The sequence below is a fragment of the Macrosteles quadrilineatus genome, unplaced genomic scaffold (genome assembly GCF_028750875.1).
Source record: "Macrosteles quadrilineatus isolate MER2022 unplaced genomic scaffold, UCM_ALF_1.0 Scaffold_2__2_contigs__length_208266976, whole genome shotgun sequence".
Classification (NCBI taxonomy): domain Eukaryota; kingdom Metazoa; phylum Arthropoda; class Insecta; order Hemiptera; family Cicadellidae; genus Macrosteles; species Macrosteles quadrilineatus.
This window is the reverse complement of record NW_026542595.1, coordinates 146033328-146057302: the sequence shown is the minus strand read 5'-3', so window position 1 is coordinate 146057302 and position 23975 is coordinate 146033328. Positions and strand designations below refer to the sequence as shown.

The 23975-nt window shown below is 35.0% G+C and overlaps 2 protein-coding genes across 3 annotated transcripts in view; one reads left to right on the top strand and one right to left on the bottom strand.

The window, feature by feature from the left end:
• The first annotated feature begins 569 nt into the window (after positions 1-569).
• LOC128987187 (cytochrome P450 4V2-like) lies at positions 570-13749 on the top strand. The gene is made up of 11 exons (XM_054407929.1): positions 570-753; positions 1489-1607; positions 2964-3054; positions 4742-4927; positions 6842-6917; positions 7346-7478; positions 9002-9121; positions 10866-10934; positions 11476-11644; positions 12757-12936; positions 13524-13749. Exons 2-11 carry the CDS (start codon positions 1515-1517, stop codon positions 13685-13687), a joined length of 1281 nt encoding a protein of 426 aa, XP_054263904.1. The 5' UTR covers positions 570-753; positions 1489-1514; the 3' UTR covers positions 13688-13749.
• A 1342-nt stretch (positions 13750-15091) lies between these two features.
• The window catches only part of LOC128983897 (uncharacterized), a 138515-nt gene continuing 129631 nt past the window's right edge, over positions 15092-23975 (bottom strand). The window contains exons 10-15 of one of the 2 annotated variants that reach the window (XM_054403153.1): positions 23443-23498; positions 22349-22573; positions 21903-22120; positions 21216-21376; positions 18733-18817; positions 15092-17212 (exon numbers count right to left, since the gene is read on the bottom strand). In XM_054403153.1, coding sequence (XP_054259128.1) covers positions 16225-17212; positions 18733-18817; positions 21216-21376; positions 21903-22120; positions 22349-22573; positions 23443-23498 — 1733 coding nt within the window. In that variant the 3' untranslated portion in view covers positions 15092-16224. The remainder of the gene's footprint in view (positions 17213-18732; positions 18818-21215; positions 21377-21902; positions 22121-22348; positions 22574-23442; positions 23499-23975) is intronic. The other variant, XM_054403154.1, reaches the window with a different exon arrangement.

Here is a 23975-nt window from a genome sequence, read left to right as displayed (position 1 = left end):
TGCTACGAGGAGGCCGTTTTCTAACCGGCCGACCTATAGTCCCTATCTCAATTGATATTGATATACTATGAAATGGTTAGTAATAATCTACGTACTAACTGCAACAATCACTGAATTCATTAGTTTTTGTTTTTTTTTTTGTTACAGGATTTTACTATCACAGGATGAACTTTAGAATTACAAAAGACATAACATTAGTGAGTATTATTGTTTATTACAAAAACCCCTTAAATTATTATAACTCTTCAATACAAACCTTGGCTATATCAAACCATTTTTTAAACAAATCCACCAATTTTATTCATATGCACTATTACAGTGCGGTAGATACTTACCGGAGCAATACAAGTTTTATTCTTTTTTATTAAAATATCATTGATCCGTGACTATTAGAAATAATATATGGGTTGAAAGGAAAGTTGGTTAAACTGTCCAAGTTATTGGGCAGAGGATATTACAAGTATCTCCCTTTCTATAAAAATGTGTATTTATTTCTATAAAATCATTGTGAATAGTACTAAAAGCATTGTTTAGAATGTTTCGATAGTTATTCTCTGTTCTAGACTCAGTGGCTGATACTGCTTCTTCTTATCTTGGTTATATTCCTGGTCACAAGGTGGAAATTGTATTTGAAGAGAAATAGAAGAATACTAAACATCGCTGCCAAGCTACCAGTGCCAATTCCTAGGAATTCTATTTTGGGAAATTGGTACAACCCAAAGTCAAGACTACTTTTGAGATATACTGTTGAAGGTGAATAATTAGTATATTTCATCACCAAGGGCGTGAAAAGACTCTTTTCGATCCGAGCTCAAGTTTTACGATTGATACGAAGCAGAGGTTGGAAAATTAGCGAGGTTTGAAAAGATAGTTTTTGGGCTTGAGATGAACTAGGATTTTTCGTCAATATTTTTTAAAATTTTTATATTGCACTATTTATTATGCAAACTGAGTTACAAACAAAACAACAATATTTTTCATGCGAGGATAACCTCCGAAAATTTTTTACTAATGCAAAATAAGTAGTTGTTTAATGATTTAATAATTTTGTCGATTACGATTGTGTTACTGTATACATTATACAATTGATTTTTCGAACTATTTACAATAATGCAACAATTGGCTACAACAGATTGAATCGATAAATCATGCCGATACATATGGGATTGCTGACAATCAATGTTTAAAACCATGTACAACAACTGCCTTTTACTCCCTAGGGACCAAAACGCTTTCCACTCCCTAGACCCGGAACACATGTATAAACGGTATCAGCAAATTGACACATACTTTCTCCCATAAGCTTGTAAACAACCTTTATTATGGGTAAGCGGAAGCGGTGGGAGTAACTATGATATTCTATAGGGATAAATCACAAAAGTTGCAATACTTTGAACAGTAATTGTTACAGCAATTTGAGGGTTGCACTATTTTTTGCAAAATATTTCCTTTTTTCTAAGGGTTTCTAAGTTAATCTGGCTTTTGTAGATTTTACAGATGTTATTAGAACAGGAATGAAAGCAGCTGCTGCACATACATACTCTCTATTCTGCATGTGGGCGGGACCTATACCAGAAATATGTGTTCAAAAACCACAAGACGTCCAAGTAAGCAAATGAACAGTTATAGTAATTTGTGTTGAAATACTAAAATAAATTCATAAGTATACATACTAAATTAAACCCATCTAAGCATTTTTTGTTTAAAAAAATTCATCTAAATAGACATTTTTAAACCTCTATATCATTTAGTAAGAAGTTATTCCCTCTACTCAGCAAATATATTGGACATCATAGCTAACATGAGAAAACAAATTCAACTATTAATGGACACATAACTCAATAGCAACTGCAAATTGTATTTGATATGTTCTTCAACATTAGAGCCAAGCATAGGCCTAGTATGCTTAGGTTTTGTGTTTACCAGTATTGTTAGTATAGTAGACCAAAGAGGTCAGATAAATAGATGAGCTAAGGAGTTATTTCTCCAGCCAAGAGACTGCATTGTACGGAGGGTTGTTCGTAAATTAAGGACTCAGTAATTGAGCAAGCTAGTTTGATTCCGAGACCATGTTCCTTACCTCATTTACTGCTATTCTAGATTCCCATATGTATGGAAACCAGGTAGCTTAGTACAGTAGACTCCCTCTTAGCTGACCCTAACGGGACTGGAGCTAGGTTGGATAGCTCAAAAGGTTGATTAAAACGGGCAATCCCTAAAGACTTTAAAACATGAAATGCTTTTCATTTAGAATTATGCCGTATAATCATTATCCTGAAGTCGTGCGTGCATTATTTACAAAATAAACTAAACTTATCTCCTTTTAGCGAATTTTCCATAGAGGGAATAAACTATTACCGTAGGTCTCATGGTAAGACCTAGACCCAGGACAGATTTACTTTTTCGTTTTGAGGTCCCCAGAGGCCAAAACCACATACTTTGGAAAACACATGAGCTCCGTCCAAATTCATATATGGAAGTTAAAGTATTAACATTTCAATAAAAAAACCTCAATACCTACCCTGTAGCAGCAAACCTAAATACTCATTAAAAATAAATTTTATTTAAATAAAAATAAATCTGACAAATAAAGGGAATATTTTAGTAAAAACCCAGCCAAGTAAATGACAATTCATTTAATTTGCAGGTTTGATGCGGCGGGGGTATTTTGTATTGACAACATAAAAGTCACAAATAAGCCCAAATTGAACTGCTTTCATAAAAAGGTCTGTTAAAAAACTGTGATATTTTGCGAGCGAGGGTGGATAATCCGATTATCGGTTAATGTGAGGTCGAATAAGAGGGGGTCGCTGTATTAATAATGGTAAGGAACACAACTTTTGTCTCAGATTTAAACTAGTTAAGCTTGGTTTTAACACTGATCAACAAGCATTCCTCGGAAAAAATCCTTAAGTAAGTTAAAAGTATGGGGCTTTATGACAGTTTTTGATTTTTTTTTGCAGGTTTTGCTGACCAGTTCTAAGGCACTAGAGAAGGGACCAGAGTATACATTTGCCCAATTTGTTTTTCGTGATGGGCTCATAACAGCTCCAGGTATATGATCAAACAGTTTCTTGAATAGGATAAAGTTTGAAATTGCATAAAGTTAATGTTACATGCAAAATATAAGAGTTGAAATGGCAATGGGGATCTCAACACGCTTACACACTTGCTTGTCTTAAACTTATGATTTTATTCATGAAAAATGTGATAGTTATAAAATAATCTTACCATACAACTACTAAATTGTACATACATCATAGCCAGTGGCTCCCAAGGATAGGATCACGAAAAAACCACGAATATCTCCAGTCCCCCTCGGTCATGTGAAAATGATTGTAATCTTTTGCGGCAAAATTCTGATCATCTCCTGCGATTGTGTGGACATCATTTTCATCTTCAAGGTCATGCAGACATCATAATCGTCTTCTCAAATCACGCAAAAATTTTGATAATTTCTTGCGTCTATAAAGACATTGGCATTGTCTCCCGTGGTAACGGAAAACTAATGAATATGCCCTGCGGAAAGGAATCATCATGATAGTCTTCAGCGATCGGGGCCAAATTCAGATCATCTCCCGTGGTCGTGTAAAGATTATCATTGTCTTCCGAGATCACAAAAGGTTTTGATCATCTCCTGAGGCTGTGCAGACATCATCATCGTCTTCCCCAATCGCTGCAAAAGCGGTAATTTTCCGATCCTTGCCAAAGTGTCTAGTATCAGTATCGGAATCGACTTTTGACGATTGATTCTCGACACCAATAAGTTAACAATATCCAAATATTGGTAGTATCGAGAATTTGTATCAAGAAAAAACCCATCCCTAAAAATAATTTTGGGGGTGCCCGCCCCCTGGGCCCCTTCCCTGGATACGCCACTGATCGTAGTAGTTACTATAGTTCAAACAATTGTTGACATCCTTAAAATTTGTGTAAGCTATCCAATCATGTATATCCATCTAGATTATAAAACGGTTGACATTTTACTGTACAGCTAACTATAGACATAAAAAACCATTACAAATAAGTTTCTATTTATAAAAAAGTAAACAAGAAACAAACTTTGTATCCTACCTTTTTAGAACGGTGATGTAGAATGAATGATGGGGAACAGAAAGATGTTGTACAAGTACGCAGCCTGTTAGATTGAAACACTGTCTAAAGCGGCTTACACAATATAAAACATGACATGAAAAAAATTATTGTTTATTTTATATGTTTTCAGGAAACTCTGTAGTTTATAATTAAATCTGCATTCCTTATAATATTTTTTCTACCTTTTAACTGTATTAATTATTTATTTGAATTAATATTCATAGAACTACTCCCAACTTGATGCAGCTTTAACACAATTATCTCAAGCTGTGTGGATATTATGGTAGTTTGAGTGTGGGACTTCTGCCCTTGGGCCTGGGTTCAATCCTACACCATAATGCTGTAATTTACTACATCATAATGCTGTAATCCGGTTGCTTGAAACTCACCTTAATAAAGCTCTCTAGGTCCACTTTAACAAGGAGATAGGTTTAATAAGGCAAGGTGTCTCTAAGGGCTGTGTCTCTATTTTGGAGATTTGCTTTTAAAAAGGCATAAATAATTTAATTTAACTATAAGTAATGTACCATACAGACTGATCATCTTATTAATCAATTACATGATAAATTTCAAAAACAAACTAGATAAAATGTAATGCCTTATGACAACGTCATTTGGAAAGATGATTATCTTTCTATCTTTTTAGGTGCTAAGTGGAAGATAAGCAGACGCAATATGAACCCTATATTCCATCGCCAAAACCTCAATTACCTAACAAGAGTGTTTAATCGCTCCAGTCAACAGCTGGTGGAGGATTTAGCTAGTCATGATGATGGGAAGGTGTTTGATGTGTTTGACTCGTTGTTGAAGGCATCGGTCACCTCCGTTTGTAGTAAGTATAAAGTAGATTAAATTAAATTCATACAGTGGCGTAATACCATACAATTTCATACAATACAATGTTGTATTTATTTTTATTTCATTGGGGTTGAATAACCAATCTTAAGATTTGGAGGCAAGCTCTATTCTCGATACCCAGACAATTTTTGTTTATTAAACCCAAGTCATGAAACTGTGTTACCATTGACTAACTTTAATTCATCCAATTTATATGAACAATTTACAGCTGGAGTTACAGCATGAACAATTTAAAATTTGACTGAACACTCATATTTGAATGTATATTCAAAGTGTTTATAGTAAAACGATAAAACTTTACAGACTAACTTAATAATCATATATACATATTGAAATGTGACAGGGTTTTTTTATTTCCCGATTCTGAATCAACAACTTGATGGATTTTTGTGTCGAAAGAAAGATAGTTTTAAGAACTATATAGTTAATGTCGAAAGTATAAATTTAGTTCATTTTTAGCGAATTTTCCTATAGGGAAGTAGCTATTACCGTAGGTCTCATGGTAAGACCTAGGCCCGGGACCGATTTACTTTTTCATTTCGATGTCCCCAGAGGCCAAAAACCCCATTCGTTAAAATTTATATATATATGTCCATCCGCACGATAACTTGAGTAATTTTTGTCCGATTTTGATGAAATTTGGTTTAAAGGTGTAAGGCGGGATAAACTTGATTGAGTTCGCGAACCAGCATGATCGGACCATGGGAACGGGGTTTTACGGGGGGTTTTATGGGGTAAAAATTGGTTTTTCTCATTTTTGACCCCTAAAACACAAAATTTCCCAATTTATCTCTAGTTTTTATTATTGTTAAAAAAACAAATAATTTAGTATATCAAAGTGTTTTTGTACGGTTATTGGTAACGGAGAAAATTCAAAAAATTGTAAATGAAAAATTCCCATGTTATTCTTATGGAGAATATTGAAAATGTTGTAGTTTGTTTGTTTATGGACATATTTTGATCAAACTTGGCAAATTTATTTATTTTATACTAAGCTAATAATATTTTACTAAAACACACTGTATTAGTTTTAGTTTCCTTGTGGCAGCAAACCTAGGTAGGTACTCGTTAAACCTAATGTTATTTAAATAGATTTAATTGAAAATCATTCAGAGAAATGGAAATTCGCTTAGTCGGCAGGTTTGCTGCGGCGGGGGTATTTTTTTTTATTATTAAGTTTTAATTTTTTTAAGTTTTGCAACCAACGCTAACATTCTAGACTAGCTTTTGGTATAATAACATTTGCTTAACGTAACAGGCTGTAAACATTCAGTGTGACACAAATTCAGCATTTGGATAAAAATGTCATAATGTAGGGTTGACTTATTTATACTATGTGTATAAAGCAAGCTCAATTTGCTGTAGCTTGAGCCGGATTGTCGTGTACAGATAAAATCAGTGTCATCCGCAAATGTGGCAACTATAGTTTTTACACTTTCTGGTAGGTCCGATGTATAGAGAATATACAAGTATGGTCCAAGTACGCTTTCTGATTCTATAGGGTAAAGATCAGTTAAGTAATATTTATGTTTCATTTGAAAAGTTCTGTTGGTAAGATGATTTTAAAATAGGAAAAAAGTAGAGATAAGTAGACCAGATAATAAAGACCATAGATAAAACATACTCTCATCCTTATGGTTCAGCTGAAGACAATTTTATTGTTAGTTCTGTCTGGTGCACTGTAGAGGTTGTGAATTGTTTAAAATTTGTTTATTGTTTTTTTTTTTTTAATCTGAGTATTATTTTCTTTACCCATACTTGTGCTATTAATATGTTTGTACCATATTTAAGGGAGTCTAATTTTCTTTTATTGCAACCAATATAGTCTGTAACAGTGCATTTCTTGCTTTTTAGGGTACAGTTTTAATTTCATTAAATGTATTTGCAGGTATTTTATTTGGTCTCGATATACAAAGTAAGATGAGAAACGAAGATTTTGATCTTGGAGCTTCTATAACATTGAGGTAAATAAAAATAAATGTTTACAGTACTAAAATCAACCTAATAAATTGTATAGTTCATTAATATTGAATATAACAATACCAATATCGAATATCAATATCAATGAGTTCCTAAAGTTTGATCCCATCTAAGTTAAAATCAATCTGGATATTCTTGTGTTAAAGAAGGCTGAAAAGGGATTTTACCTTACCTAGTTGGCCACTAAGCAGGCTTTTAGCCTCGCCAACAGCTTTTCACCATCTTCCTCGGTCTTCCATAACATTCATTCTTCTCATGTCTTTTCGGACTTGGTCCCACCACTGAAATCTCAATCTGAAAAAGGGATGTTACAGATAGTTAATTAATTTATTTATATTTCTATAGCCCCTTATAGTAGTTTATTTACAGTGAGTTATGTTTGAGATTTAAATTGAAAATGTCTGGGTTCCAGGATTGCTCACTTGATAATTAAGAGAGCAGCTAGCCCGTGGCTGTGGCTAGATTGCTTTTTCAACTACTTCTACAAAAGTGAGTTGGAAGAATTGGACAAGATGTGGAGTCGGTTTACAAGTCAACTGATGAAAGTAATTGGTACACTAAACTTTTGCAATAGTTATTTAGTTAGGTAAATTTTAAAAAATCTAAATATACAAATTTTGAAATTGTAATTTGGTACCGTGTTTTTTTTTTATCTACAGGATCTAATAAAGTAAAATAAATAGACTCCTAAGTGCTTATAGTCATACAGTAGACCCCCTCTTAACTGACCCTAATGGGACCGGACCTAGGTCGGATAATTCAAAAGGTCGGATGAAACGGACAATCCCTAAAATCATAACATAATGAAGTGCTATTCATTTGGAATTATAGGATCATTATTTTGAAATCATACTTGCATTATTTATAAAATTAACTACTCTTATCTCCTTTTTCGTATTGATAGAAAAGTCACAAATAAACACAAAACACGGTTAAGTCAAATAGGCCTACTTTCAGTGGAAAATATTATAATACTAGGCAAGAGTCAATAAAATTCCTATTTTAATAACTTTAGTACTGTAATTTATTGATTGATGCTTTCCAAATCCATCGTAATACAGTACAGAACCTTTTGTCAACATTAAAGTTACAATCAACCATTTTGTTACAAGACATGACGTTTATTTATAGCCTCTCACTGGAGGCTGAGGCACAAAAACTATCTTGACCTTGGAGTTGTTAACCCCGTTTCCCAGCCCTCCCTACAAGTTGCGTTGTTTGTTTACTCCAGCTATAAGATAATCAGTTCTCAAAATCGTAACGCACTTTATGATGTTATAAATTTGCCGCACAGATAACAAACAGATCAGATGAGCTCGAGCTACAAACGATGATGACAAACTGACAATAGGCTATGCTATATTTTTTGTGATCAACACAAAATAACTTATTCTTAGACATATCCTGTGGAGATAAGCGTATGGTTCAGTTCTCATCGCCCAGCGTGGGAGCGGAAATGCCGAGATTCCTAGAAGTTAAACCGAGCTGCTCTCAAAGCAAGGTCGGTTAAAACAAACTGTATTATTTTACGATTGAAGGCGGATAATCCGATTATCGGTTAATACGAGGTCGGTTAAGAGGGGGTCTACTGTACATGGTTCAGTCTTTGGATAGTTTGGAAGCAGAATGAATGTGCTTCAAGCATTTTCAAACGAAAATTCCCTTGTCTATTTGCAAGAAATCACATTCACTATTGTTGTACACTTGCATTGATTGCACAAGCCATGATCGATTTGGTTAGGATCATAAATCACATGACCATATCACCAATGTGTGCATCAAAGTATTCCACAGTATCACTGTTTGTTCGGTACAGATTTTATTAATTATACCTTTAGTACTTACACACACATACAGTAGTAGTATTGTACAAACCTATTTTTATCTGGTCCCAGATATCTGACTTAGAGTTACTGTATTTATATTTTTGGTTTCCTATTTGATCTCCTTACCTGAGTAAAAAAACATTGGGGAAAATATCAAAACCTAGCTTACAGTAGAGGAAGAATATAACTTAACTAGGAAGTATCAGCTTCAACTTTGAGAACAAAATTGTTCATGTCACCAGATGATTTCAGAAAACGGAGAGCTTATGACGGTACCAGAAGCATACAGCAACATCATGAAAGAGCACAACACATTCTCTGAGGAAGACTTGCATGCTGAAATGAAGACAGTGCTGATAGCTGTAAGTTTCTGTTATGATTGTACATAAGAGATTCAGTACAAGTATTTAAGATTTAAGGCCCTGTACACATGAGGGCGGCAGCCGCCGTGGTTGCTATTGCGCGGGAACCGCGTTGGTTGAAAGTACAAAGGAGCAAATGGGACCGCTCACATGCAACCACCCACTTCCAGTCAACCGCAACAAACCGCGGCAGTCGTAGATTTCCCTTTGACCACCGCGGCTGCCACGCGGTTGGAGTTACTTCAGTTGGCATGAGATCGTACATTTCGTACACATGAGGGCGGTAGGCGCCACGGTTGAGTTGCGGTTGGTACTAGGATCACACAGTCACACGCATCTGCGTGCTTGCCCTGTGGATATCGCCTGTGTGTTCGCTGCCACGGCTGCCGGAGCATACGGTCCTATGCGGCCTCATGTGTACAGGGCCAAAGAGCTAGTACCTTTATAAACTGGTATAAGACTTGTAAAATGCTTAAGAATCCTGATGAGCATTAATAATCAACTTAATTCTACTTGATTTCATACCTGAATTATTTAAGGTGTGTTCCTTCTTTTGATATTAAGTTTTCACGCATGCATTTAACTGGAGCCAGCTGTCCCTGGCCTTAATCCTTACTAATATAACAGCTGATCTTAATCAGTAACAAAGCTATACAGATCATCACACTCCATTCTACAATCATCCTTAACTCATATTTGGGTTAAAATACGCACAGAGGTGGCGTCCCCATCTCAATTGATGATGACAATCAGGTCACAGCAAATAATTGATTTAATTGACCAATTATATTGCAAATAAAATATGTTGTCAATCAGGGCCGATTTACCGAATAGGCACGGTAGGCACGTGCCTAGGGCGCGAGGCAATTGGCTTTTTTTGGGGGCGCCAAAAATTTGGAAATTAAAAAAAAATTGTGGTAGTATTTGCATGCTATCGCGGTAAACTTCTGATAACCCCTCGCGGCCGTGTAGGCATCGTAATCGTCTCCCGCGTTTGCGGCAAGATTCTTACTTTTTTCTGCAGTCAGGTCGTTTGGACATAAAATTGTCTTCCATGATCGAGGCAATATATGAACATATCCCACGATCGTGAGGAGATTATCATCGTCTACCGCAAATGAGGCAAAATTCTGATATTTTCCCGCGGTCGTGAGAACATTATCCTCGTCTTGCGCGATCCCGGTCAAATTCTGACACCCCTCGCGGCCGTGGAGACATCTTATCGTCCCCCGCAGTGGTGTGGACATAGTAAATAGTAATCGCCTCCCGCAATTGTGGCAAAATGGTAATCATCTCCCGCGGACATATGGAGATAATCGTCTTCGGCGAATGAGGCAAAATTCTTATCTTTTCCTGCGGTCATTTGGACATTATTATCGTCTTAAACGATCGCGGCATTATTGTATTCTGCGGTTCTGTAGACATCGTAATCGTTTCCCGCAGTTGTGAAGACATCGTTATCGTCTCCCGCGATTGCGGTAAAATGTTAATAATGTCTTCCAGTCGTGTGGAGATCATCATCGTCTTCTACGATCGCGGCAAAATTCTTGCTGTTTCCCGTGGTCGTGTCGACATTAAATCGGTTGAAATACAAAATTCACGGTTCAAAAATCTATATCTATAAATAAAAAATATATTGCAAAGGGGCGCTACTATTAGATGTGCCTAGGGCGCTGACAGGTTCAAAAATGGGCCTGTTGTCAATATCATCCTTTATTTTGAAGCAATTATTATTATGTTCCAGGGAAGTGACACAACAGCCATTGGTGTCAGTTCATGTCTACTGCTGCTAGGAACCCATCCTGAAATCCAGGTAGACTGTACTTACTGAACCCCCCCTTACTAAAATTACTGTATTGAACTTATTTTTGAGCTCTAACTCGACTCAATATACGTTGTAAAAAAACCAACAAAACCAAACTGCCACTTACAGTCATCATCTAAGTAGATATGCTACTATCTTATTGGAAGTTGTTTATGGAGGGGTAGTTTTAGCGAGCTACTTAAAAGAATAGGGGGTTCGGAGCCCCCCAAAAAATTTGGTATATTAAAGGTGCTAAAATGCAGTTTATAACACCTCTGAAGGTTCTAAATTAGAAAACAGTCTCGGTGTAATACCATTTGTAATACATTTGACTGTTCAGAAATATTTATAAACAAGTTACCAAAACAATATTACTATTCAACTTTTATAAATTGTGAAATTGTTTAGGTACTATATTTATCTATACATTCTTAAAGTAGTTCAAGAAAGAAGTAATATACCGGGTGTTCAAAAAGTCCCTGATACCCCCAAGTTACCAAATATTATTTTATTGTTTTGTTCATGTTTTAACAACATTTTTTGTATTCAGGAAAAACTCTACAATGAAATTTCGAGTGTAATAGGCTCAGAAGATCAAGAAGTGACACCTGAAGATCTTAACTCTCTACCGTATTTCGATCAAGTTCTGAAAGAAAGCTTACGATTATCACCTGTAGTCCTTTGTTTTAAAAGGACATTGAGTGATGATTTAAAATTAAGTATGTTTAGTTACAGTTATACAGTATTGCAGTTTAATTAAGTTAAGTCTCATTATATGCGCACATTTGCAAAGCAATCCTTTAAGTCAGGCTCAAAAAGAACTTATTTAGTTTCCAATTTGTTATAAAAAATATTGTTTTCCAAACACGGAGAAAGTAATAAAAATAAATAATATTGTAAGTAGAAAAATATTTTTTTTTTAACACGGAGAAGTAAAAGGTACAGAGGAAACATTAAATGATACACTTAAGTATGGCGTCTGGCACTTTACTTTTTTCACAAAATTGTATGCAGTTTTACGGGAAGAAATCTAGCCCCTCCACCTGATTCTACTATTACAACGACAGCTCAACAGTTGAGGTTTACCAAAATGTCAATTACCAGCAACATAGGCTTGCATAAAGCAAAAAGGGTTGTGGAGGCACTTCCCCACAACCTGCATAGTTTTGTCAACAGACTATAGTGTTGATTTCTATGGGAAAGTCCTACACCCCCCACGTCACCCTCACGTCATGTACTACAACGCTCATGGTAGACAAAGACCCTTTGCCCTGTGGGATAGGAATTTATAGCAATTTAATATTTCAAAGTTCTGTTTGATACATGCCTTTTCTGTTATCAAACGGAATTACTCGAATTAAAATTACAATTACATAGCATCACAATGCTAGGGAGGTAGTATTCCAGTCGTGGACACAGCTCCCATATTGATAAGTTGGCAAATTTCGTGACATCACGTTTCATCTGGGGGGGGGGGGGGGGTTTCCAGGAGGGTAGTATTCCGCATCCCCTGTTTCCTCTGTACCTTACCTCTCTGTGGTCTTACTGATTAATTTAGAAAATACTGAAAATGTTTAGTATCCCATGATAAAGTAATCTCCTAAGATATCTGAGTTAGGGTTACTGTTTTATATTTTTGGTTTCCTATTTGATCTCCTTACCTGAGTAAAAAAACATTGGGGAAAATATCAAAACCTAGCTTACAGTAGCGGAAGAATATAACTTAACTAGGAAGTATCAGCTTCAAATTTGAGAACAAAATAACTTTAACATCAAACTTGATGTTTTTATTTACTAACAAAACCAACAACATGTTTATTATTTTTAATAGGTGAATATACAGTGCCCAAGGGTGCCAGTTTGGTAACCAGTGTTATAGGACTTCATTTTGACCCTGAGGTTTACCCAGATCCTTATGAGTTCAAACCAGAACGGTTCACTCCAGAAAACTCTGCAAAAAGACATCCATATTCATTCCTACCATTCAGTGGTGGTCCACGAAACTGTATTGGTAAGTTAAAATGAAAAATATGTGGTTTGGATTCCACTATAAACGGTATGTCCCAGAGTTGCCATTAGCTGTATGGGCTATTAATTAACAGCTGTGTCTAAGGAGACAGTTGGCCTTAGTCACTAATAAGACTACAAGATTGCGCCACTCATCCTACACTCATCTCCATTCATACTTGGCTTAAAATACCTACTTTGTATGGTCGTCATTTCAATTAAAAGTATCAAAAGTATAAACAAACAAAAAAATTAGTAGGGCCTAAGCCTCTAAAAAGGTGATGTGATCCTTTCATGATGCTATTTTCTGTTTCCCGCTTAGTTTTTGTTGCTGTGAGAGTTTAAGTAACGTTAACGGTATATAGTTTACATTGACGAGTTGGGTATCGTTTCAGTTTCGCCATGTACAATGTTGGTGTATTTGACACAAATCAGGAATGGACAGCATCTATTGTCGGTGGCTTAATTCAGCTCTACGTCAGTTTTTATAAACCTTACTTTACAGCATTTACTTAGGAACGGGATATCGACTTTTGCAGCAATGTTTTAATTACTTACAACAAGATTAAACATTGTGATTTTTTTTTTCAGGCAAGCAGTATGCCATGACCTCTATGAAAATCATGTTGGCATATATACTGAGAAGATACAAGATTCACGCCACTGATAACATTCTAAATCTAAGATATGTTTTTGTAATATCACTCTTATCCATTGATGGCTACAAAATAAGTTTGCAGAGAAGAAATAAATGAAAACATAACTTTAAAACTACTTTAGTCGACGCTTTTAATTAAATTAAAATAAAATTTTTCAATGTTTCTTTTATTCATTAAGGTCTTTATGCTAATCCTCTACTCGCATTTTATGTTAAAGTTGTACAAAGTAATAAGACTTCCATATTTCAAGCTTTATTCTTTCATCTTTTATTTTATGTTGATCGGCATCTAAATTTAAATGTACAGTATATGGCAGTTCACAATAAACAAGGAGAACCTGTGCAATTTTGCATAAAAATAAAATAACAATTTCTTTTTCTGTACACCAAAATAACCCTCTTTAACTGGTACCATGTTCAAGTACTGTACCACATTGCTTATTTTGAAGCAATATGCGTGCAGTGACAAAGAAAAGTGTTTTTTGCAGAAGTCATTGTTGTTAATATTTTTTAAGTTTTTACTTAATTGAATTATTTGATGATCCAGTGCTACACAATCATAAGAATATCACAGATGCACATTTTTGCAGCTACCGGATGGCAGTGTGTGCCATTGCCCAAGTTCAACCATAGACTTTTGGTTACTGATGAAGACTATACATATTAGACTTAGACTATATGTATATATACATATATATACATACATATTTATATATATTTATACATATATATAGTTAAATGTATATGTGTATATATGTATATATATGGTACATAGTAGTTAATGCTAGTATATTTTTGAAACTTTTTTTTAAAGAGAATGATATCAATGTATCAGCAAAATAAGTCAAAGATTTTAATCAATTAACAAAACAAAACCATATTTTTTTTTTTTTTTTTTAGTTATTATGTCAAAATTACAAGAATATGCAAGCCATAGACTAAAATACAAAAATATAAAATAGGTAGTTTTTAAATTACTCCTATTGTTTGGTTGTTTATACCAGGAAAGTCCGTTCTGATTCAAGAACGCTAGGCCTGAGACATCCATCCAAGGAATTTTGATAAATAACACTACCTCTTTGTAGTGCAAATAAATCTTAGGTTTTATCACAACTTTAAAACAAGGGAGTAATTGGCAGAGTGATTTATTTCGTAAACTGGTTCATGGTGTTAAGTATTTCCAGATAAATGGACCTACAGATGAAAGAGATTATGAAATGTTTAAATTATTAAATGGTTACAATTAACATAGACTTAGGTACCTAACGTCAATCCTCAAACCTCAGTAAGTTTGCCTCGCCAATATCAAGTCGCCACCTTTCTCTGATTTCCATCCATTCCGTCTCTGCTCTAAGCTTATGTCTCTTCGCATTGATAAATCAATAAAAATTTGTGACTGATAGACAAATTAATTTGGAGAGTTTGTTGGCAAATATTCTGGTACTGTATCTACAGTACTAATTTCTGGTACATTAAACTTTGAAGTACAAATAGGATTGTGTCTTAAGTATACCTTTTTTAGTTCAAGTATCAAGTAAGTATATCATGGCCAAGCTTTATGATTTAGTGAACTCAAAATTTTTATGTTGGTCTTAAATCTTAATAATGTTTGGAAAGAATAGAAACAAATTTGGTTTTCATAAATATGGTCTAACTTTATTATAGTAGTACATAAAGACAGCAAATAATACTTGAAATCGGTTTAAAATCTTTAAATACATAATCAAACACGATAATTTGTGTCTAATGATTTTGTACTGTAAAATTAAATGGCTGCAGCAATAAAAGTCATAAAAACATTCATGTATAGTCTAGAAAGTGTTACAATATGAACGATAAAAGTATTTAAACAGCTGTAAAATACTAAAAATTTTAAATTTTCCTTTACAATATGAGACAAGAATCTAATTACAACTAAATTTAACAATATAGTACACAAAAATTAAACACTATACAAAACAGCATCATTCACAACCACAACAAATGAAATCCATAATAAATAAATACAAAGTCTATGACTAGCAACTTATGTGCCTAAAGTAATACTGAATTTCTATATTATACAGTAACTTGGAAATGAAATTAAAGTATTACCAATGTCTCAAAACGCATCCCTACACATTTATCCTTGGTAAAACTTTATTAAAACACAAGATACAAGATTTTCCCTTAACCCATAAATGTGCAAGTCTTTGTACAAACTCATTAGACAAATTTAAGAATCAACTTCCCACATTGTTTAGACTTTCCATAGTACACAACATTTCTATTAATTTACAAATTCACATTTACACAAATAAACAAGACGACCCTTCACCTAAACTTGAATCCAGCCTAAAAAAATAAAACCTAACTTTCCACTCTCTTCTTCATAAATATGAGTTTAAAAGTTGTATTAAATTTAAAATTAGGTTTTTCTTATTTTAGACAAAGATAAGCCACAGAAAATATAGAAATCGGTTGATCCCATAGCAGCATAATTAAAGCTTTTTAAGTTTTTATCAATTGCTAGGTTGCCCACGGTAAAATTTGTATATAAAATTTTGCAAGCAATCTGCGATGGTAATATGCAAGTCAAGCTATGTTTCATAAGTCCTTTTGATTCAAGTATATTTCCATTTGGCACAAGACCGGCTAACCTTCCGATTCGGAAGGGAGTAAATCAATATCTTCCGACCAACTGAGATCCATTGCGGTGGTAGCAGCTGAGACACTGCCAGAATTGGAACCAGGCATGAGGTCATTCACCTTTTTTACAGTCAAATTTTGATGTTTCAAGTCTTTGATTTTGTGCTCAAAATATTTCCTCCTTCTCTCAATCAGTTCAGAGGCGCTCCCCGATAAGCTATCATCATCGGAACAGTACTTCTGGACCTCCTCGTCCGAATCTCGGGTCCCGGAGTCGTTGTCTGACGCTTCTTCCGATATCATCGCTTCCCCAGCAGATTCCTTGGGCAGGGAAGACACGAGTCCGTCCACTCTGTTTATCATGAGGATCTCTTCATTCTCTATGACTTTCTGTTCGTTTCGTCTAGTGTGAACGGACGCTTCTGATCCACCGCTGGAAGAAGATAGTTTAGGGGAAGCAAAATCTTCTCCGCCCATCACTTCCATTTTCTCTCTATTTATGTGACGTTCCAGGTCTAAAAAACTGAGTCTGTCTTCACCGATAGTTTCCACGACGATTAGATCTTCAATGTCGTCTAGTTGACTGCCTGTGCGAGACGGTGGGCTCGTACTATCTCTCCCGGGGGAGAACTCTCCGTCCCAATCTGCAGCCAACTTTCTCGGCACAGACACTTCAGACGAGTCAGAGTCGAAGGAGAAGGACCTTGTGCGCTGGGGCTTGTGTGAGCCGGATACGCAGGTGGTTGTCCGACTACGCTGCCGCTTGTGAGGATTGGGTAGGGTGCGCGAGTGGTGAGCAGGGGAAGGAGTGGCCGACTGTACCGCTCTCATGCTGTGAGCTCTGCGCACCAGACGTGTCGCAATGTTGTTGGGGCTCTCGTCCAATCCTAGATCCAACACCCATGACACAGAGTCACTCTTCTCTACGACCCCTTTCACCTTGGGAGACTGCGGTGGGGAATCGTCATTGCTGGTGCTTCCCTTGACTCCATTTCTGGAAAATATAAAATAATTATCAGTTTAAAGTAAATTCTGATAGCTGAAACCTTGCGTGAGGCTCGCAATGCCCTCTTCCACATTGAGAGAGACTATCCTTTAAATTAACTATATCCTGTGACTATATTTTACCGTACTATGACTGAGACTATATCCTTTACTTTTGAATAAGTAATTTTCTAAATCACTTTGAAGATGAGTTGTTTTGGAATCACATCTACATTTATATTTAAATTCTATAGGATAGTAAAAGCAAAAACGTTAAGTCAGAGAGCAATTATTACTTTCAACATACACTTTTATTTCCAATTTGAACTCACAACAATACAATAATGAGCATTTAAATCATAACTGAATCTTAGCAATGAAACAACAACTGCAAAGACTAAAAAGTATAAAATATTTAACAGATTATTCAAATTATTACACTAGCTGTATATAATAAACTGACAACTTCTAACAAGTAGGTTGGCCAATTTTATAAGGATACATTTGGATAATTTCTGTATGAAAACAGTATAAATATAACTCACCAATTGACACACTTATTTACAGATGCAGTTAAAGATAATTATTAGTTATAAACCAGTGAATAGATGTGTGTTAACTTACAAACGGTCCGGAAGTTCTAAATTTTGTATATGTTGTCTAGGACGGTAAGTAGGTGTTTGAAATGCAAAATACACAATTTTCCCCCTCCACCATTTTGAATAAATAAAAAAAAATACCACTTTCTTGAGATAATCGCATATATCTCAGTATGTCTTGGTACGTTTTAGTGAAAAAGAAGATTTAGTCAATGCTATAGACAATTAAATTTCCTATAATTACGTTTAATAAGTTTCTACGACTTATGGCTAAGAAAATATTAACTTAATCAAAAGGGGAAAAAATAAAGTTATTCCGATTTTTTTTATATATACGCTATGTGGACTTTCAAATAACGGCTAATTTGAATTTGTATTTCTAACCATGATTAAAAATGGCTCATAAATATTAGCGACAGTTTTCTACGTGGTTCGTGATATTATTTAACACAGGCTTAAAACTCATGCCAGAGCGGAAAGCTAACCCGGTAGATGCAAAAATCTCAAGAAAGTGCCGATTTTTTCAATATGGTGGCGGGCGCAGAGGGGGGGAGTTGTGTATTTTGCATTTTAAACACCTACTTACCATCCTAGACAACATATAACAAATTTAGAACTACCGGACCGTTTGTAAGTTAACCCCCCTATTTTTGTCTCTATAACTATAAAACCCCTAAAAAAATTGCATAACGTTCACTTATTACTTTTAATACATACCAGTACAAAAATATTTAGTTTTTAATTAGTTTTTTATTACAGTGTTAGCAAAACGGGAGTGCCGATGAAGACCAGGTCAAGTCCCTTCAAACGCACGCACCCCCACAGGTCTCCATCGGCACTCCCGTTTTGCTAACACTATACTTCTATTACAAAAGCAGTCAAATTTAATGTATGTAGAACTTTTAAAATGCATACCAATATTTTAACCCACCTGTAATGAGATTCTTGCTGGCAGTGTTTAGGGGTTGTGAAATTGGAGTGTGGTGACACTGGCAGTAAATGAACATTCTTCGACCCTAAAAAAGTTTTATAAAGTTGAAAAAGTTTGCATATAACCATATAGTATTATTATTTATTAACTAAATAAAAAAATCATCATCATGAAGTATTCTAAAAGTTCTTTTTCTTTTACCAATCAAATACAGACAATTTTAATCCTTCATAGGTGTCTTTGATTTAGAAACACAATCGGTAATACAAGGAAATTTTTTCGGGGTGTTAAAACATTAGACAATCATTTAAAACATTAATACAAAAAAGTATATGTGTATGATCAATAAAATTGAACATAATTTTAAGTAAACATAATTGGAAGGTCACAGACCAATGCAGATTCTGTAAAACCAAGGTGTAAACCTCCGAAAACTTGTGGCCCTATGAAGATCGAAATCTCTGGGAAGGCAAAAACTCGAACCTGAGCAGATAAGAAATTTAGGTGACTCAAAGCTGCTAAGGGCTGTCAGACAAACCGGAGGGGTGCTACAAAAGATCAACAGGCCAAAGTAGCTAGCGCTAGTATTACGCCCCCCCACAAAAAACGGCTGGTAAAAGCTTGAGAAATAAAAACAAAACTAAACTAAACATAATTTTAGCTAAAAAAAATTCAATCATCTATAATATTAAAACGAAACAGTGTTTTTTTATTTCACGATTCTGAATCAACCACTCGACGGATTTTCACGATTTTTGTGTTGAAAGAAAGATCATTTTGAAAACTAGGGAATGTCGAAGCCATAATTTTAGTTTAGGGTCCCAGTTTTTCAGAAATTAAGTTTTAATTTTTAAAAAGTCTAGCAGCCGACGCTAAGATTCTAAACTAGCTTTTGGCATAAAATAATTTGCTTGACATAACAGCTGTAAACATTCAGCTTTTGTGTGACAAATTCAGCATTTGGATAAAAATGTAAAGACATACTTAGGGTTGACTTATACTATGTGTAGTGTAATGCTAATCATTGATACGTTTAACTCTTCTGTAAGAGGGTGACAGATTATTTAAATATACATAGTAAAATACTAGGATGTTTAAAGGATTTTTTAAATAAATCTTTATCTTCGGTTTTTTTTTAGTGCAATATAATTTTCTTTTAACTAACAGCTGGTTAAATATAAAAATGCTCTATAAAACTATGAGGTTATTTTATTTACTCTGATTTTCTCATTGATTATAGGAAATAAGTAAGATTAGTAGACCACCGAGATAAGTAACACCATCGATGTATACAAGTCGAGGCTCTGTACATGAGTCTTAAAAAGAGATATATATATTAATTTACTGCTCAACTTTTTTAGGAAAAGGTAGGAAAATCCATTTTTTACAAGTTTTAATTCATCTTGGTTTGTTTACAATCAATGTTTTTGAATGCTTATACTTTGTTTGGATTAGGCCCGGAAATATTGATGTCATAAAGAAAGGGGATCAAGAATCTTCAGGAATACGATTTTAAATTACCACCACAACCTCAGACGGGTTTTATCTAAAGATATATAGATGAATGACATAGATTGAGCACAACGTCAATTCCTAGGTCAATAGATTGACCTAGGATTCTGCAATTAGACTAACCATCCTTTTATGAAATCTAAAAAGTTGTTTGGCGTGTGTTTAGTTGTGGTTAAGTTTGGAGGCTTTGAATATTTTATAGTTTAAATAAATGAATATGGGGAATTACGGTGTACATTGATTCAATGAGGGTGGTTTAATTATTAAGGATATTAGAACTGATAACGGAATGGATAATAAACATAGACAATTGATTACGTCACTAGCTTTACTAGCGTGTTTACGTTTCAAATTCCTTCAACCTGTGACCAGTTGTTTTGTTCAAATGAATATTATTTTATTTTTGACTCAGCTGTTTACAAAAACAAACTATATGTTGTTGTTTTTACTTTTCTTTGTTTACACTTATTTATTTAGCAATTGATGCAGTGAAATTGATAGGTGTGGACGATTCGTTTAATGATGTCAGGACACCAACGTTATAATTGTGTGTACTGTGAATTTTATTGAATGTTTACGTTTTATTTTAGGGAGTTTCTATTCAGACCTACTGGAAGATGTTTATACACAGTATGAGTAATTGTATTGTGGTGATATTGATTATGGAAGAGGCAGGTATGCGATGGAATTGGAAGGTGATATCGTTGACTAGGCCTATAAACTTCTCAATTGATAGTTACTCTTTCTACTGTAGGCTGCAATAAAATTTGTCTTTATACGTGTAAGCTAGCTGTTCTGAATTATACACAGTTTTAACTCACTACTCCCGTACGTAGGACGGGCTAACACCTCGTCTATTTTAAAACCAAAAACAGATTACTGTACAGACAGGCTATGCGGACACACTATGTGTTCATTACTTATTACCTCTGTACGTTACTTCATTTTATAGTATTCAAAGACATATTCACCAGACAGGTCCGCCTGCGAGAGTGCAGCTAGTGCACTGACAACCTCGGAGCTGTGTTTGAGTTTCCACATGAGTTCCTCGTTGTACTGAGACAGCCGCTTGTTCTTGTTATCCTCTTGCTGTACTTTCTGCTCCATAGCAGCCTTTTCAGCCGCTAGCGATCTACACAAAATGGTAATTTGTCAGCCATTCCAAGAATGTGATGATTGGTTATCTACAGAGTTAACTTTCATTCTTTGCTATTATTACTTTATTGTGAGTCCGTGAATATTCAAGGCATTTCTTAGTCTTTGTTCATGATTAATTTCTTACTCAGGACTTATTTATATTTTAAATGCCGAGATCAGTAAGCTAACGAGTTCATATAACCAATACTGCTGTTGAATCATAGAAGGCCGTTTATACTGGTTTTTGTTGTTGATTTGTAATAAATTAACAATTAACATATTTTTGGGGGATAGAAATCTTAACTGAGTTAAGTTTTGTGTTTCTTGTACCAATATATTAACTCTTTATATCCTCATTAGATTGTATATGGACTCTTTCCCATCCATGGAAGACTGCTATCCCAACAAACCTCTTCAACCCTAGCCCTTTGTGTTCTATGTTACATGCTTTACACAATCCGTTTTGATGGGATGGCATGATATTTTTCAATATAGTTCACTTGTTATGCCAAAATACTCACTGTTCCACAGCTGTCTTCCTCTCCAGCTGCACTTCCAGGTCCTCTACGCGAGCTTGCAGAGCGGTGATGCGTTGCTGTGCATGTGGCAGTTGTGCTGCGTCTCTATGTGCTACCTCACTGCTGCGGCGCAGATCTTGTAGTTCTGTGCTGCGCAATTCCAACACTGCACGTAAACTTGCCACCTCGTCTTCCAACATTCTGCAGCGACCTGCTGTTGCCTGCGGACATCCGGGGTAAATTATACCAACAGCAAAACAATTGGATTTTTTATTGATTGCAAGTTTACGCCTCCCAGGGTTTTTTGTGCAATCAAAAGTTAGTATACTGCAGGAACAACTTATTGAAAAAGACAACCAATAGAACGTTTCATGCTTATTTTGTCCATAAGTTATGAGCGGGATGAGAACGCATTATGACCACAAGGATATTTAGACACAAATGTATACCTGCAGCTTGGCGTCTTTGTCAGAATGCATGGACTCCAGCAGTGACTTGCTCTGCAGTTTGATATGTTCGTAGTCCGAAGTAACAGCTGTTATCCGCTCAGTCAGCTGTTTTTCTGTCTCCGTGAGCCGCTGAGCTGCCTCTGTCTGTAGCTTCTCAACTTCCAACGCGTGTTCTTTCTTCAGATGTTCCAACTCCAAAGCGTGCTGTTGCTGCAAATTCTCCACCTGAAAATAAACCATCTGTTAGTCTTGTATTGCAAAATTTTGCAATCAAAATCAAAAGACTAATGAGATAGTTTTGTATGCATGAGAAATGGACTCTAAACTGAGAGAATGTTGAAATAGAAAATAATATGCAAGGCTCCAGACCACTGGGATATTTTAGACTGTCATGGGTTGATAGTGCAGAAAGAAACAAGAGTATAGTTTTGAATAGGGAGGGAAGCAAAACCAAGAAGGATTGTGGGGAGTGAAGGTTGAGAGGACAAACACCTTCTTGGGAGACAGGAACATAAATTTAAGTGGCCTTAAGGTACAAATTTGAATATTTAGGAATGGTTTATTGAACAAAACCATATAGAAAAGCAATCAAGTTTTGGTCAAAATCTTTCTAGTTGGGTTTGAATCTGATAACTTCACAATAAAATTAAGACTAAAAGTAATTATAATATTCAGTACTAAACCACTAACAAATCTATGATTTTCTGTGGGTATTTTAATTGGTTCTTCTAAATTCAACTGCATAGTATATTATCACACTATTTCTGGTTTAATGTTGGACATTGTGGGTGACTTATCACACATCATCATCATGTGAACATGAAAACATACTCAAGAGCATACAGCTCTTAATAATACTATTGGCACTACTCATGACACAATGTATGTATTCACTTTTCATATTATTGCTTTAACAATCTGAACTGAGAAGCTAAATCCCCAGCCGCAGCAGGTCTCTGAAGGTAGCAATTCTTAGTAGGCAGCAAACTTGATATATTAAAATATTATAAGTTGTAGGGAGTTAAATATAACCGGGATAAAACAGAAAAGAGAACTTCAATCTCTAGAACAATTTTACAAAATTAAACACTTACCTTACTGCTTAGCCTCCTCTCCAGTTCTTCAACTCTCTCATCATGGATCTTTTGCACTGGAAAAAAAGAGTTTGATAAAAACCATTAGAGTGATACAAACCTAGAACTTTTAGAGTAACAACTGACTTTAGAATTTTGTAAACATGCTAAAAACCAGAAAAGCAATATCTTGTTTTATCATGCATCAATTATGCGTTAGAAAATAATATAATGAGAAAATATTTTTATGATAATCGACTGCGGACTTTGCCCTTAGTAGTTGTCCAAAACACATAAGTCCAAGGCATTACATAAAAGTGAGTTTCAAAAATAGAATCTCTTTCGTTTAGTTAGTTTTTTTCTTTTCATTTCAACAATCACCAATAGTATTATTTCCTTAATAGTTAAACTTATTTATTAGTTAGTTGTTGCCCTGGACAGCAAAAAAGCGATGGAAGGATAAATAGGCAAAGACATGAGAATGGGAGGATGAAGAAGACACAATTAGGATCAAAAGAACTCGATGGATCAGTGCAACCAAATATCTTCTTGGA